Source organism: Pseudopodoces humilis, chromosome 11 (genome assembly GCF_049639895.1).
Source record: "Pseudopodoces humilis isolate 2021_Gansu_Grassland_sample_001 chromosome 11, ASM4963989v1, whole genome shotgun sequence".
NCBI classification, from domain to species: Eukaryota; Metazoa; Chordata; class Aves; order Passeriformes; family Paridae; genus Pseudopodoces; species Pseudopodoces humilis.
Genome location: NC_142210.1, coordinates 15,470,350 through 15,486,567, shown reverse-complemented (window position 1 = coordinate 15,486,567; position 16,218 = coordinate 15,470,350). Strand labels below are relative to the sequence as shown.

The following is a 16,218-nucleotide window of genomic DNA, read 5'->3' as shown; positions in this document are numbered from 1 at the left end:
ATGTGACATAACTGGGATTCATAGCCCAATTGTTGTGGGAGTCTCAGGAACAAATCTGGGTAACCAGAATCAGAGATCAGCTTTATGGATTAATTTACAAAGAATTGTCAAAATCCTCACCTGAGAAATGCAGACAAGCTATCCAGGATAGTGCAGTAGAGTGGAAAACAATGCCACAGGAGAAGAAATATTAAATACATATATTTATTATGTTTTTTTCTTATAAATATTTCATTAATTTCATAGAAATAAAAATAAAAGTAACAGAACCCTCTTGAGACAGAAGTTGAGTTTGTCTTAGAAGCAATGGCTATTGGCAATACACTTTTAGGACAAAACCAACACCATATAAAAAACAAAGGGCCATTTAAATAAAGGACATAATAATAATATTAATATTGTTCTTAAAGCTGTATCAATATCCACAAGGAAGAGGGAATATTGTAGTGTGTAGAACAGGAGTAGGACATGCTTTGTAGAGCTGTTGTGTTATGTACTAAAGGAAGAATATGATGCTTTTATGCACTTAAATAAAAAATACTCCAAAGCATTCTTCCCAGTGTCCATCCTTCTGTGCAATGTTTGTCACCTTCAATAGTAGAAGCAGCCAAATGCAGCCACCACACAAAACAGGCTGTCCTGGACAAAACAGATAGATTCTGTTAGTCAAGGCAAGCTTTTTGCTAGTCTAGTGGAACAGGCAAACCTCAGGGAACATTTAGACCAGAGCAACACTGTATGGTAATATATTGCAACTTTCTGTCTTGTATTTAAGTTTCTTATTCACCTCACTTGTGGCGTAACCCAGGTCAGTGCATCTGAATGCCAGAAGTGCCTCAATTTCCTCCATCCACACACCCACAGTTTAAAATAAAATAAAATAAAAATTAAGTAAAACCTTGACTTTGGCTCAGTCCTGGATTTCACCCATGCTCCATGACTGCAGTTCAGCAGAGTATGTAAGAAAAAACTGTCTCCTGTGCTTTCTCTCCCCACCAGGAAAATGGTGTGACTACAATGACTTTTGTACTGTACTGTGTTACCTACTCAGGAGAGAACTTTTACTATGTTGACTGTTATATCTAAGTATGTTTTGTGAATAAGGATGTAAATCAGGCTGTTTCAATAATCTTGATTTCTTCCTTCTAGTAGTTGTTTCTTTTCTGCTCCATATTTAAGGTCACTCTGCCTCTCATACAAAATCAAGTACACTTGCACTTCCCACGGGAATCCAGCCCATACTTACGTTCATGAACACGTCGTGAGCACAGCTGTCAGTGTCAGCGTCCCAGAAACATCGTGCAGCCATGCTAGACAAAGGAGTCAAGACAGGGACATTACCCAGAGTTCACCTGTAATGGCCTAAGTGATCACAGATACTTCCCTTGAAAACCAAAGTGAGCTTGCTTTAAAGGTAATGGAATTGAGAAGTGTGCTCCTGAATCCCAAGCCTCGTTTTCTACTGCTGAAGTCTACCACATGCTGTAATCCTCTCTGTATGTGCTCCACCTTCAAACCCATCAACTCTCAACCCTGCCACCTTCGCTGTGTGGCAGGGCTTGAAACCTCATTGCTATGGTGCTTAAGAAACTTTGACTTCTGGCCTATGCATATCAGTGGCTAATTTAGCTTATTTGTTCTTGTCCTTCACCTCCTGCACCCTCATGGTACACACTCCCAACTTATTTATAGGGAGCTATCGTATTCCTTGGCAGATGCTGTGCTACGAGACCACGACCTCTTCAAGTCTTTTCATATCTATACCCTCTGTTCCCTGATCATCCTGATGGACTTCTACACCCAAGCCTGACCCTGAGGACAAACAACCAGACCATAACAGGATACTGCATATGAGACCTTGGTACTGCATTGACTAAAGGCAGTGACATTCCCTTTTCTCTGCTGCAAGTGTCCCACTCCCTGCCTGCCCCAGTCCACCTCAGCTGACAGGATTCCTTTTAGGGCACAGTCCCGTCATAATGTATGACTGACTGTACTGAGGTGTATTTTGCATTAAGGATGTTAGTGATTGTGCTTCAATCTTGCCTCCTGTCTGTTGCAGGATTTCCCCAAGTGCTCTGTCAGCCTGTGTGGCTGGACTTCCCATTGTGATCACACCACCTGAACCTTGAACTGTTCACCCTGGTATGATGCTTCTGGAGCAGTCTGCCTGCAGACAGACATTCCTGACAAAAACCTGAGCAGCAGGTACAGATATTCCACTCTGACCTCCAGAACAGGGAGGCAGCAGGTCTGTTTACAGCTCTGCTGCACTTATCTTCTGCTGGAGTAACAATAATAAAGATAAGCCCAGCAGATAAAGCACATAAACCTTGTGAGCTGCTCCCTTTTGTCTTCTCCCTACCCACAAGTAAAGCTACAGCCCACTACTGCAGCCAAGAAGAATTCTTTTGTCTGGCTGCAAGCATCAGGAGCTGACTGCAAGTATTCAGCACCCACACGGGAATCTAGGCTTGGTTCCCATGACAGTATTGCAGGGGGATTATAGAAATTGAAACTTCTGAAAAATGTAAATGAAGTGCTTATGGAAGGCTTTCTGACTTTAGACAGTAGTGAGTTACTATGGCTTTTGTGCTCCAGCAGGGCCTTGGGAATGGATGGGGGGTGTACCCTAATTCATCATGAATACAACACAGAATGCTTCTGCCACACTCCTCAAAAATGATTTTCAGCATTTCAGCTTGCTAAGAACCACCATAGGGCAAATTATCACTGGCTAATTCAACCAGTCACAACCTAAGCACTCAAGTTGCCACTAAGAGAAAAGTGATTTACACTTTATCATCTGCAGACAGATCTTTGTAGCTAGGGAAGTTGGAAGCAGCTTCCAAATAAAAAAAACACACCAAAACCCAAAAAACATGACAGAAATACAATTAGAAGACGTAAAACTTACTTCACTCCTTCTCCTCTTTGCTCTCCAATGACAACCTGCACCACCATCTTGTATCTGTCAAATCCTTCCTCTGGAAAGAGTAAAAAATAATAGTGAGAGCTGTAACTTTTTAAAAATGTGAGCCCAAAACACGACCCTGAAAGCTAAAGATTTCAGGCTATAATGCAAGTGGCTGTAGGAGCCTATGCAAGTAGCCAAGTGGACAGACTGCTTTGCAAAGCTTCATTTTCCTAATATGGAGTACCATGGTTTTGCTGGAGTTGAAGGGTTAGTTAACAAGGTAAGTTGGCATCCATCAAAAGATGCATCTAAGGCACAAGACACCCCTGAGCAGCCACTCTGTGTGTCAGCGTTCTGCTTTGACAACTTTCAAGAACTGGCCACATGGATGGAACGTAAATAAGGCTGCTGGTGGACAAAATGCAATTTGAAAAAAAACTGTCTTATTTTTATTTTTATTTTTGTTTTGATGCAAAGGTATTGTGAGATTCTTCTGCTGCACAGGTGTTTCCTTTGCTTCTGAGTGGTATAAAAGGCCACACAATAGCTGTGTCTTCAGAGACATGCTTTTGTTTCACAACAGTAAAGAAGTACCTCTGGGGCACAGGCCAGATCTAATCAGGCCATGGCAATGTTCCAGAAGCCAAATCAGAACAAGCATGTTTAAAATCAAATATAGAACCCAATGCCTGTCTTCAACAAAGCAGTGTCCCGGGAGGACTCAGCACCCTGTTTCCACTGGAGGCTGAACAGAGCAGGCTGGCTCTGTTAACATCCAACACATCAATGCTTATCAGAGATGCCAGCTGATAAGAGTGGCCACCCCAGGCCAGCCTCGCTTCAGGCTGCTGCCACTGTGCTTACACACTGCTAAAGCCAATCCCCGTGCAGAGGAGCTCAGCATGGACTCATGCAGGGACTACAGCTGCTGCTGGCTTTAAAGCAGATTTCTGTGAGAAGCACAAACCCGTGGCTCCTGAGGGTGACCGTGTGGCTGTGCCACCACCTCAGGCCAGCCCAGCAGATGGAGCACCAGCCTGTCCCCAGGAGGAAGGGAAAAAAAGTGTCTGTGCCAGTACACACCTCCATATACTTGCTCCCGCACGCAACTCAGGAAACACCTGCTGGTGCCTGCATTTTCTTCTTGAACTCAAAAATGTTGGAGAGCATCCTGTGCAGCAGCATGACCTTTTTGCAGCGCTGTAAGGCTGTAGTCACACCCCTCCTTGGCTGACTGCTCCTCTCCCCCTTTCCTGTGCCCCCTGAACCTTGTTCTGATCTCCACTGCTATTCCAGCTCTGATCTAACTTGCAGCAGAAAAAGAGCAGGAATGGTTCTGTTTATGGAAGCAAGAAGCAATGAAGCATCACTTCTTTCTTCTCTCTGATGCAGCTTTTTCCCCCTGCAGACACTCCAAGGCTGACATCACACACCTGCCAAGCTATATGAAAACAAATCTTGTCTGCTTGAATTGGATCTCCAGTTCCTCAGGCAAGGAATGTACTTATATAGGACAGATTGCTTCATACCAGCAGACCTGAGTCAGTGAATGGGGAAGGAATTAGTTTCAAGAATAAAGGAAGAAAGAGGGATCTTGTCGAAAGGGAGAGGACATAGCAAGAAAAGAAATTACATCCCCAGCAAACCTTACCTTTCAGTCTGTCTTTTATTATCTCTGATAAAGACTTTGTAAGCTCAGGCATTTCTTCTGGGATGTACTGTACATTGGCCAGCTTCTCCTTCAGTATTGCATGGATGCATTCTTTTACTGTGGACGATTTAAATCTATCATGGCAAAAAAAAAAAAAAAAAAAAAGTGCAACAGAAAGCCCAGAAAGTTCATACAATGCATAGAAACTTACATAATGCCACCTAGGAAAATGTAGCTTTCATGTACTAGAGAAAAATGACAGATGACAAGCCACGGGGGAAAAAAAAAGCCCCGCTAAAATGGAGATATTGCCCAAAGCCAATCTATCTATATTGCTAAGAGCCATCTATCAATGAGGTGAAACCAGCCCCACTGGAAGTTGTCCCTCCAGCAGCACAGTATCCCCCACTTGAGTGGGTGTCAAAGCTGGTCTGGGAGCCCGGTGCCCTCCAGCCCCCAAACTCTCGGTGCTCCCCATTCCCAACACCCGCCACTGCCTCACGCCAGCCCCTCATGCCCAGGGACGCCCTTTCCGACATTCCCACGGCAGCTCCCACATTCCCGGGGCCCAAGCGCCCCAGTCCAAAGTCCCTCATGGCGCTAGCCCGCATCCCCCCGCTCTTTCCCCGGCGGCCTCACCGGTGCTGGAGGCCGGGCCGCAGGCTGTACGTGTTCTCGGCCCCTTCGTCCGGGCCCAGCTCGCCCATGGCCCCCGCAGGCCCCGGCGTTGGTTACCGGGACAACCGCGGCCGCTTCCGCCGCTGCCGCCGCCCGGCCTGGCGTCAGCGCCCCGCCCCGCGCTGCCGGCCCGCCGCTGTGGGCCCTGCTGCCCCCTGTGCTGCGTGTCTCTGCGGCCTCGGCTCTCGTTCTGTGGGGAGGGGAAACGTAAATAGATAAATAAATCAAAAGGTCGGGTTTTTGCAGTGAGAAGACTTGTACAGTGAAGTAGTTGATAAATAAGTGCTGAATGATTGGGGTAATATTTGCAGGCTATTTTAGTAAGTGTAATAATTGTAAAGTTTTTACAGTGGATTGTAGAAGATGCTGAGGTGCTGGATCAAGTCCAGAGATGGGCGGTGGAGCTGGAGAAGGTCGTCATGGAAAGGGTGATTAATACTGGAATGGACTGCCTAGGGAGGTGGTGGAGTCACTGTCCCTGGAGGTGTTTAAAGAAAGACTGGACATGGTACTTAGTGCCATTCTGTAGTTGTCACGGTGGTGTTCAGTCACAGTTTGGATATGGTGATCTCAGAGGTCTTCCCCAACATGACTGAGTCTGTGATTGTGTAACTAAAAGGGTTTGAAGAGGTTGCTGCCTGGGCTGTGGCTGGAGGTATGATGGGGGGAGAGTGGGCTAAGCCTGGCTGCACTGAGTGCTCCCCTGGTGCCCCCTCCTGCCCCAAACCAGCCAGCAGCCACAGCCCCTGCACTCGGCCTTGCCCAGGGCATGGAGGGCTCTCTTCCTGCCTCTGTACCACACATCCCAGACATCAGGGAGGAGATCCCAGCTTTGCTCCTTTCCTCCAGCAACTTCTTAAATTCTCCATAAAGACCTAAAATTCTTGCTCCCCGAAATCCTAGCCCTTGTGCCCTCTCCCCTGCCCATAGTTGCGCTGTGTCCCAGGGAAGGCTGCATGTGCCGCAGTCCCTGCTGAGAAGCTGACATTCTATTTCCTCTGCAGTTTATCTCGAAGCAGCGATCTTTGAGATCGATTGTGTTTCCCACGTGCAGCGGATGACACAGCTGAGAAAGGTCCCTGTGTACCTTACCTAGCTCCGAATGGAAACAGTGTGAAGGCACAGCCAGCGCTGCTGTGGAGTGTTGCTGCTGCCATGGATGAGAGGCTGGAGGGGGCCATGAACTGAGACAGGGCTGGGCGTGCCTGGAGGTGCCCCTTGAGTGCAGGAGGTGTGAGGTTGTACCAGGAGGAAAGGGGTACCACTGCCAGATTTTTGCTTGGGATGCACAAGCACATCCCAACTGGTGTTAGATCCTGCCCCAACTTGCTCTGAGCATGGATAGGTTGCTGAGACCCTGAGCAGCAGCAGCTTCTAGTTTGCACAGACTTTCCCAGCACCTCTTGCTAGAGATGGACCATTGGAATCCTTAGAGCCCCTGGGCTGGGTGTCAGCTCTGCCCGCCAGCAGGAACACTCACTGCCATACTGGAGGTGACATTGGTCCCTTGCCATACCCATGTGGCACCTTCCCATCACAGTCACCATCGCTCTGCCCAGGCCCTGCAGGGTTCTGCTTGTTAAAGGAACAGTTTCGTCTCTCTGTTCCATCCCTCTACTTGCTCACTGCTTACCGCTGCTTACTCACACCCACAGGACGCTGCTTGTCCCTACAGGGTCAGATATTGCTGCTCATGCAAATCATTTGTGGAGACCTTCATAATTTCTGAGAAGTATCTGAAAGACCTCAAGACTCTCTGTGTTTATTTGCAAACGTTATTAACCGTTTCCTCTTCTCACCCCAGCCACTCGGCTCCTGCCTGGGTCAGACCCACATATGTGAAATCAGTTAAACCATTGTGGGAAGGATCTTTGGAACGTGTGGGCTTCTCTTCCTCAGCATCTTTTCGTGGCAGTTTGTGTTTCCCCTTTCGCTTGGGAAGCTATGCTTTCCCTGGACTTCAAGGTCATGCAGCTCTGGGCTTTAGTCAGCTCCATCAGAGATGTTTGATTACAGCTTTCTTTTTCTTCCAATTTTTCAGTGCTCCTTAAATACCCCAGATGCTTTTAAGCCATTTTGGGGCTGACACTCAACCGTTTGAGGTGAGTGCTCAGGTGATAGCTGTGTGCCCAGCAGTGGTGACTGCAGAAGACCAGGCCCTCCTCTGGGTCACAGCTGTGTTGATGGAACTCACCAGCTTCTGGCTGGAGAAAAACCATGACATTTTTGCTCCAATGAGCTGGTGTGATAAGTGCTTGCTGAAGTTGCTGTTTCTTAGTTTTCAAGAACAAACTGTCTTCTCACTTATTTCTGCTTATCCTTCCTTTTTAGACTTCGTTTTCATCTTTTGGTGGCCAAATAGAAAAGGACTGTTCTATGCAATTTGCCATGCTCCAGCTCACAGAAAGAATTTATATTTTTTTTAAGCACCAAAGGACCTTTTGATGACCATGTCAGCAAAACCCAAGATGTACTATCCACCTCACTGGGCTGGAGGGGATTTACTGGCACGAGCAGGGAGCTGCATCTTGGTTGGAACTAGGCTGTTTTCCTTCATGCTGGAGAACCTGGTGGAGGAGCCAGGGTGAGTTGTGCTGGTCCAGCAGGGTACAGGAAGGGTTCAAAGTCTGCCTGAAGCCCCAGGGCTGCTGTGGGGCTGGGACCGGGCTCCTATGCAATGCTGACACCTGAGGCTGGCACTGCTGCTCACCTCACTTTCCTCCACGGCAGCTTCCTAGCAGCTTGATCTTTTCTTTTATTCTTTTCATCATTGTGTTGGTTTTTTTTCAGAGAAAAGAGCATCTTGCTGTTGTTGGTTTCTTGTGGACGCGGCAGCCTCCCTGCCCTGGTTACCAGTTTATACCTATTTCAAGTGCATTGGAAAGTGTGAGCAATTTGTGCTATGATTCTAATCAGCCCTCCGCTGCTGCTGCATGGGGTGGGGAGGATGAGCCAGTTTTTCCTGCCTATCCCTGGCTCACTGATCTGTGATCTTGGCAGTGATACTGATCACATCTTCCACTTCTAGAAACCAAAATGTGTGGCAAGTGCCAAACAAGCCTCCCCACACCTGGCCCAAGTGCCTGGTGTCACCATTTGGGGACATAAAGCCTCAAGGTGAAAAAGCCTCCTTGCTGTCAGCTTCCTTGTTTCCTGGAGTTCAGTTTAGTGTAGTTTAGTTTGGAGTTTTTTTTAGTGGCAATCCAGGAAATTATGATGGAAGAGGTGACATCCAAGTCAAAACCCATGTGCACCGTTGCACATCGTGGAGAGCACTCCCTTTGCCACCCATCCAGGCAGCATGGTGGCCCCTGGCCAGGTGGCATAGAGAGGTGACAAGGTGGGCATGGCACCTTGCTCTGCAGCTTAAGCAGTGCCAGCAGCTCGTGAGAAAGGAGTGATGCTGCAGTGCCGGGGGAGACTGGAAAAGAGGACCAAGACAGGCTGGACTGAGCCACCCTCCCAGGGTGAGCCCTGTCTGCCTCAGTTCAGAACCCCTTTCTTGGTCATCCCAGTTTGGCCATCCTGGTGGTATTGGGTTAGTGTCTGAGCTTGATGGTCTTAGAGGTCTTTACCAATCTCAATGATTCTATGATTTCATGATTCTATGAAATCAGGGGTGGCTGCCCCAGCCCACTCACCTGCCAGGGACATGTTTAAAAGTGAGAGGTGAGCAAGCCCCAGCCCCACAGCTTGGAAAAATAATGAAGTCATCATTAGAATCACATCCTTCTCCCCAGTTATTATTTTTCCCCTGACACTTTCCAAAACTGTGGGGCACTGGGCTGTGTTCTAGAGAAACAGAGGAGCGTGCTTTCACCTCTGGTTATTTCCTATGCCAGTATTAGTCAGTGTGGTGAGCGGGGAGTATGGATGGCAAAAAATTACATAAGTCTTCTGCAAATGTCCCCAGTAACAGCACCTGGGCCCTGGCACCTGTCCTTGCTCAAATCTGAGAAGAGACACACCTAAGGATGCAAAACTCATCCTCCCTCCCTCCCCCTCCTCCTCATCTCCCATCCCATGCTCCTGGTGGGAGCAGCCCTTGGTGCCCCATGGCTGCTCAGACCCTGTCTACCCACTGCCACATGTCCCACAACCCCACTGCCTTGGGCACCCAGTGGGAACACCTGTGGATGCTTGGGAACCCAAGGCTGCTTTTACTTATGAGCTTCCAGGCTCAGAGCTGAGGACATGTCCCTTTTGGTCCCTGCCTCCTCCATCCCTGAGAGCTTTCCCCAAAAGGATGCAGGCTCAGAGGTGCCTGTCCCACTGCTTGGCAGCCAGGTACCTGTGTGGGAACATGCCAGCAGCGCACAGGGAGGGGAAGGGCCCAGGTCTGGCTCAGCTGATCCTTGCCTCCATGGGGAGGAAGTTGGGGGCGAGAGGCAGCCCGGATTTCCCTCTGGGGCAGAGATGGGTGCGTTTCATTTCCACCCAGCCCTTGCTGTGCACGACAGAGAACAGGCTGCTGCTGTGGTGAAGGAAGCACAGAGAGAGCCGGGAGCAGCACAGCACACACGGCACAGCACCTGCCTGGGCAGGGGACAGAGCAGCTCACCATGGCTCCACGTGCCTCAAAGAAGACATGGGGCAGTGTGGAGGTGGCCCTGGCTGACTTCTGTGCCATCCTGCTCTGCTGTGGGCCCATGCTGACCTGCTGCCACTGGGGTAGGTACAGGAGTGTGGTGTGCTCACTGGCGTGGCCATGTCGTTTGTGACTGGTGGAAAATGTCTAAGGGCTGGGAGCTTTGTACTTGAAAATTAGTTCTGGCATCAAGAAGGCAGAAAACCCAAAGTTTTTGGATATATGCAGCTGAAGCAAAGGACTTGGGAATTCCTGGGGCAGAAATGGGATTAAAGGATGGAGAAGGGGACAGGTCCCCAGCCCACAGTGCTGACACCAGAGCTGTGTTGTGATACAGTGATGGTGGTTGGAGTTTGGTGTTGAGTTTATAGGTTTGCCAGTGGGGTGTGGGGTTTTCTTTCTAGCTCTCATAGCTTCAGTCTGCACCTTTGGGTTGCAACTCCTGGTTTGGGCTTGATCCTGAGGGATTCAGTGTCTCCTTGTTCTAGGTGAACTTTCTGGGAAGAGAGGTTGAAGGGAAGGTGTGAGTCTGGGCAGGATGAGTGAGAGCTCTGGTGAAGCTGTGTCTCCCCTACCCTCCAGCACACTGTTTCTTTGGGGGATTCATGTATTTTTTGCCTTGAGGGTGGGCAGAGGGCTGGGTGTCCCTTGGAGCAGATGTAACCTCTGGAGCTGAGAAGATACAGGAATACATGTAAACCCAACATCTACTTTCAGAAGTCCTCTGAACGCTTCATTCATTGTTGGCAGTGGCACAAGTAGGAAATAAAGTGCTGAACCTTCCAAATAAATAAAGCGCTGAACCTGCCAAATATTTCCTATTAAAGACAAGAAATCCAAAACATGGCAAAAATTCCATCCCTTGGTGTGGACACCACCACAGCCAGTGCTGCCTGTGGGAACTGGGACACTTCTCTCCCTCCCTCCTCCTATTTGGTCTCATCCCTCATTTCTCAGCCCAGTTTTCCATCTGATCTTGTATTTATTCACAAAATTTCCAGGTTCCTTTTCTGGTTGGTGATGCTGAGGTTATGGTCATATGGCCAGAGTTGGAGGGATGGGAGGGACTTTCTGACACTGCCTGTGAGCCCTGGGGCTGCTATCGGTGGTGATTTCTGAAAAGGGAAGGTAAATTTCCTTTGACAGGGACTTTTCAAAGCCGTCATGGTTTGAATAGCTTGGTTAGGTGACCCCTGTGAAAAATGCTTCTTCCCATTTTTCATTGCTCAGAACAGAAATTAATGCAACAGCTGCCATGTTCTGCTGTGTGGGACTGGCTGAAGCAGGACATTGTGAGCCTGGCCCGTGTTTGCAGCATTCCCACCATGCAGGACAGGTGAACCCACCAGGATAATGGACAGGGAAATGAGGTGAAGCAGCAGGGCTGGTGCTAAAGCAGAGCAGCCTGTGGCTGTGACTGACTGGATTCTGTGTTGGGAACAGCCTGGCAAGCCCAGCTGGAACCCCAGGGCCTGGCTGCCCACACGCACATAAGGAGGGGACAGGCCCCTGGAAAGGGATGGCACTGTAAGCTCCAGGTTGTTCTGCCCTGTCAGGTGGTCTCAGGCTGGAGATGACAAATATTATCCCATGGGCAGCCCCTGCCTGCCCTGAGCTCCCAGCATGGTGTAGTGGGGAGAGCCAGAGCATTCCAGCAGGCAGCCAGGCATGTGATGGGCTGCACCACAGGGCACTGCTCCAGCTTGGGACTCTGTCCCTCTGCTCACTTTCAGAGTCAGCCTCAGCTGGAGAGAAGATGACTCAGACATTAAAATACAGCATATATTTAAAAATAATACAACCCCCAAAGTCTGTTTTCCCTGGTACAGGTGTTCAGTGTTAATTTTAGGTAGCCCAGAGCACAATTTGGTCTGCTGAAACCATTTCACAATATAGTTACTATCTCTGAGAGTCCCTCTCCAGCCAGCAGGCACACATTTGGAATGGGAATAGAATGGACACGGGCTGATGTACCTGCCCATGTCCCAGAGTGATGATGTGGACTGGGCTTGCATCCCTGGCTCCCACACAGGGATATGGCTGTTTCTGAGCCCTGTGCCTGCTGTAACCATGTCTGCTCCTTGTTTCCTCTCTCCCAAATAGTGACCATCTACCCAGCAAAGCTGACTCTCCCTGAAGGTGACAAAGCCACCTTCTTCTGCAATATCTCCATGGAGAATGACACTGGTTCAGAGTACAGTCTCAACTGGTACAAGGAGACCAACCACAGCCAAGCCCAAAAAACTGCTGAGATCAGCCGATACAAGCCCATGACAGAGACAGAGAAGTACCGGCTCATCAACCACACTCCTGTCTTTGAGATTGAGATCCTGAACCTCCACCAGAATGACTCAGGCTCCTACTTCTGTGGATTGATCACGTTCTTTAAGCCTGATAAAGTGATGGAGAGCAAACGGTCGCAGCTGATAGTCACAGGTCAGCCTGGGGGGCTGAGCTGATGGGATGGGTCCCAAGCCCGTAGTAGCTCCAGGCCTTAAGGCAGGCAGTAACTTGCTGGCAGAGGGCCTGACATGGATCAGGAGAGCACAGTCCTGCCCTGTCCCATCTCCTTTGCACCCTGGAGGAGTAGTGGGACTATGACAGCCTACCTGGCACTCAGCCATTTCTAAGGAGAGCCCTCATGTTCCCCTCCTGCCTTTCACAAGGACCATAGAGGCCATGTTACATTCCTGACCTGCTGTTTTGTTTCCCAAAAGAAGCAGCAGCCCCCAAGAGGAATGCCACTGACAAGCAGGAGATGGAGGAAGGCAACCCCCCAGAGCACATCAAGGCCATGCTCCTGGGCATCCTCCTGCTGGCTGGAGTGGTTGTGCTGCTGATCTTTGGCTACCTCACCTTGATGTACAGGAGAGGAGGTATGATTCCCCTGGAGGCCATGCAAACCCAGTGTGGGACCTGAGGTCAGACAGGTGTCTGCTGCTGCCTGGGGTACATGGACTGGTTCAATGTGCTAAACTCAGCTGTGGAATACCCCTGTGGGACAGATATCACTATGCATGGGGGAGAGGGGTGCTTTGAGCCCTGCTTGCCTTTTGCAGAGCCCCTAGACTATGTGTAGTGGCTCTACAGCACTCGTTAGCATGGTGCCTTAATGGTGCACTTGAATCCCTCCCATGTACCTTGCCCAGGTACCTTTGGAGCACCTCACCATGCTGCAGCTCAGGGCATTGCCTCAGACATGCCACAGGCACCCAGGGACTCTCACAGAGAATTCTGCTGCACTCCACTAATCCAAATTAAACCCTAGACTGTGAGCTGGTATCTCACTTGTCCTTGTAATGCTCAGGGTGTTCGACCCTGTGGACAAGGAGGATGTGTGGTAAAAAGATTGTGGTGTCCAGCGCTCTTTAGGGAAAGGGTGGGACTGGGACAGCTTACATGGCACACAAACATCCTCTAACCAAGTGTTTTACTTAGCAGATGTGCAGAAACCACCAAGTGAGAACATGCCAGCGGTGAGTTTTCCACCTCTGTCACTCTGCTGTGCTGCAGGAGAGCACTGTGGCATTGCTGGGCTGAGGAGGGTGCTGGGCCTTCCTTTATCAGCTCTTCACAAGCGTCTCACTTCTGTCTTTTCTGCTGCTGCTTGATCTTTTCTGCACATCTACAGCTCCTTTTCTGCACCTGCAGCAGCACAGCCTCATCATAAAATCAAAATAAAACTACCCAAGATAGGATGAGACTCTCTAGTCCAATTCCTCTTCAAAGCAGGCTTATCTTTGACAGTGGATTGTGTTGCTATAGAAAATGGGAGGATGTTTCCCTCCAATATATCAAACTAAAATTTATTTTGCTACAGCTGGTGCCTGTTTTTTTTCTCACTTTAGCCAGGCACCTGTAGGAGGGATCTGTCTCCATCTTCTCTCCAACCCCATTCATTAGATGGCTGAAGGCAGTGAGTAGATTGCCCTTTGCTCTCTGATTTCTGGGCTGAGCAAACTCAGCCCTAGGCTCTTCTCTTGCACACCAGCCTACCTTGAAGCCCAATGAGAGGTGGGAAAAGGGTTTCTAACACAGCCCTGTCTTTCATGGCTGGGCATGTAGAGTCCAGCCTGCCTGCAGAGGCAGAGAGCTGAGACCCCAAGGCTCATGATGTGGTTCCTTTCTGCATGTTCTACCCCAGGTCTGTGCATCTTTCTGCTGTGTATCATTCTCACCCTCCCAAGATGCTTCAGAGCTGATTTTGGCACTTGCTGTAAGAAGGGGCTTGTGCTGGGGATGGTGGGTACCTCTGGATGTTGAACCACCACGATGGGGTTACCTTGCAGAAGGAAGAGAAGCCCCCCGTGGTGTCCATATCCACTGTGGACTATGGTGTGCTGGAGTTTCAGAGTGACCAACACACCCCAGTGCCTCCCAAGACTCGGCTGGTTGAGCAGACTGAATATGCCACCATCATCTTCCCCGAGGAGAAACCTGTCACACCAGAGCGCAGCAAGAAACACCTGGATGAGCAGACTCAACAGCTGCCATCACAGCCCTGCTGAGGGTCAGAGTCCCTCCTCACCAGGGTATGGGCATGAACAGGCTGCCTCAGTCCCTCGCTCTGGGAAAAATCCAGCATTATCAGGACTAAAGCAACAGAGATGCTGCTGCTGGAGTTGATATTGAACAGTCCTGGCCGTGGTGTTATTGTGGCCATGGAGTGAGTACTACAGGATGAGGAAGGTCCCTGCTGTGCTCCATGTGCTGCCTCTTCATTCAGGGTAGGGAGGATGGGCTGGGGCAGAGCAGTGATGCCAACAGGTCTGTCCCAGAGGTGATTTACATTATGCCTCGGTTTTCTACCTCCACCCAGTTCTCTCTGGAGTGGCCATGCTGCTTCCCTGCCCCATGTCTGAACCAGCTATCAAAGCATGACTGTTGAAGAAGATGCTGGAGGTCAGGACTGGAGTGAATCCTGTGAGATGCCGCGCATGGGAGCCCAAGGCTTCTTGCAAGCTTCTCCTCGCTTGGAGCAGAGGCTGACCTATGTTCCACTATTCAGAAATACCTGGGAAGCAGGCAGCTGGTTTTCTGCCTGTCTCCAGGCATTTTCCTCCTCTGCATGAGGGTTAATCTACCCTTGTGTTCCTCCATCCCCGAGTGGGAGTCAGATCTGGCCATGGGGGTGAATAAAGAGTTTTGATCCGAGGAGTTTGTTGACTCATGATGGCAAGTGTGTGGGCAGGCAAATAACGTCTCTTGCAGTGCAGGGCAGAGCTGGGAGGTGACAGCATCTGTTGTGGTTCCTGGGCCTCTCCGTGGGATATGCAAGCTGCTCTTCCACAAAGCTGCTCTTTAGAATTTAGAGAGGTTGATGCTCATTTTCTCCTTGCCCCTGTCTGAGCTGGTCACCCAGGCATGGCTGCAAACCAAGACTCCCCCTTAATGAGGCTTGTCTCGGGGCACTCACCCAGTCCATGGGGATGAGCATCCCTGCTGTGCCAGGGGTCTAGCTGCCATCAGCCAGGGCAAAGCTCACAGTGTGGTGCTTGTTCAGCTTTTTTGGCTTCAAACTTCCACTTTCTCTCTTGAAAGAAATGTGCTACCTGCCAGAAACCAGAGCGGAAAGAAGAGACAGCTGCTTGAGAGAAGAGAAACCCCAGTAAGGAGTGGCTTTGGAGGCAGCAGAGACTTGCCAGGAGAGTGTGAAACTCAGTGAAAACTGAGAAGAGTCGCTTGTATCTCACACTTTGGCAGCACTGTCAGCAGGTGTCTTCTTCCCTTAACCCCAGTAAAACCAGTGCAGCCTTGTGGGAGCCAACCTGGGCACTGGGGGAAAGGGTGAGGCAAGCCAGGCACCATATCTTGTACTCTGTGGGGACTGGAAAGTCCATGAGAAACTTCCAGAGGGGACTAGATGAGATAAATATCCGTTTGGGATAGCTTACGCCTTTCTTCAGGGTAGGACAGTGGATGTGCTGCCCACTTTGGCCTGCAGTGGTGAAGGCTCCCAGTAGCCTCCATGGACAGTGCCATAACTCCAATGCCATTCACTGACACCAGTTCATGGTTCAGCCCATCAGGGCTTTTTACCAGCAGGAGTCCAGCTCCTTGCCCCAGCTGCTCTGTCAGAGACCTGCTGTGGACAGCAGAGTGCAGAAAACTGAGGCAGGAGGCAGCTTCAGCAGGAAAATGGGAGCTCAGTCAGCAGTTTTGCATTTTGCTTTCCCTTCAGACATGACACTGACATTGTTGAGAGGGTGGACCCTGCTTCATATTTTCCATCCTACCTCTCAGGCAGCAGAGGTACCAGATGTTCAGCACTTCCTGCACTCCCTGGCTGCAGCTATGACTCCTCCAGGTGCAGTTGGGGCTGAGTCCTTTCCTCTCTGGTTGGATGGTGGTCTGCAGCTGACCAGAGGCTCCTGAGCCATCCAG

The 16,218-nt window shown here is 49.8% G+C and overlaps 2 protein-coding genes across 3 annotated transcripts; one reads left to right on the top strand and one right to left on the bottom strand.

Moving 5' to 3' along the window:
* Window positions 1-185: 185 nt before the first annotated feature.
* DYNLT2B (dynein light chain Tctex-type 2B) lies at window positions 186-5,338 on the bottom strand. The gene is made up of 5 exons (XM_014254435.2): window positions 5,208-5,338; window positions 4,569-4,702; window positions 2,918-2,987; window positions 1,247-1,310; window positions 186-639 (listed from the first exon to the last, which is right to left on the bottom strand). The coding sequence occupies exons 1-5, from the start codon at window positions 5,273-5,275 to the stop codon at window positions 592-594; spliced, it is 384 nt and encodes a 127-aa protein (XP_014109910.1). The 5' UTR covers window positions 5,276-5,338; the 3' UTR covers window positions 186-591.
* A 4,420-nt stretch (window positions 5,339-9,758) lies between these two features.
* On the top strand, window positions 9,759-14,624 carry LOC148183605 (programmed cell death protein 1-like). Of its 2 annotated transcripts, none has more exons than XM_088061226.1 (5): window positions 9,759-9,917; window positions 11,938-12,270; window positions 12,555-12,710; window positions 13,276-13,310; window positions 14,124-14,624. In XM_088061226.1, exons 1-5 carry the CDS (start codon window positions 9,809-9,811, stop codon window positions 14,340-14,342), a joined length of 852 nt encoding a protein of 283 aa, XP_087917352.1. In that variant the 5' UTR covers window positions 9,759-9,808; the 3' UTR covers window positions 14,343-14,624. The 2 variants fall into 2 exon arrangements, with proteins under 2 accessions (XP_087917352.1, XP_087917353.1); XM_088061227.1 differs by having other exon boundaries at window positions 9,784-9,917; window positions 12,552-12,710.
* The last annotated feature ends 1,594 nt before the right edge of the window (window positions 14,625-16,218 follow it).

Bases quoted from the DNA above. Each gene is read 5' to 3' on its own strand.
- DYNLT2B (XM_014254435.2), bottom strand. From the start codon at position 5,275: ATGGGCGAGCTGGGCCCGGACGAAGGGGCCGAGAACACGTACAGCCTG. The intron at 1,311-2,917 runs GTAAGTTTTACG...TCCTTTGTCTAG, and splicing joins CAAAGAGGAGAAGGAGTGAA to CATGGCTGCACGATGTTTCT. The intron at 640-1,246 runs GTAAGTATGGGC...TGTTTTGTCCAG, and splicing joins CTCACGACGTGTTCATGAAC to GACAGCCTGTTTTGTGTGGT.
- LOC148183605 (XM_088061227.1), top strand. From the start codon at position 9,809: ATGGCTCCACGTGCCTCAAAGAAGACATGGGGCAGTGTGGAGGTGGCC. The intron at 9,918-11,937 runs GTAGGTACAGGA...TCTCCCAAATAG, and splicing joins GCTGACCTGCTGCCACTGGG to TGACCATCTACCCAGCAAAG. The intron at 13,311-14,123 runs GTGAGTTTTCCA...GTTACCTTGCAG, and splicing joins CAAGTGAGAACATGCCAGCG to AAGGAAGAGAAGCCCCCCGT.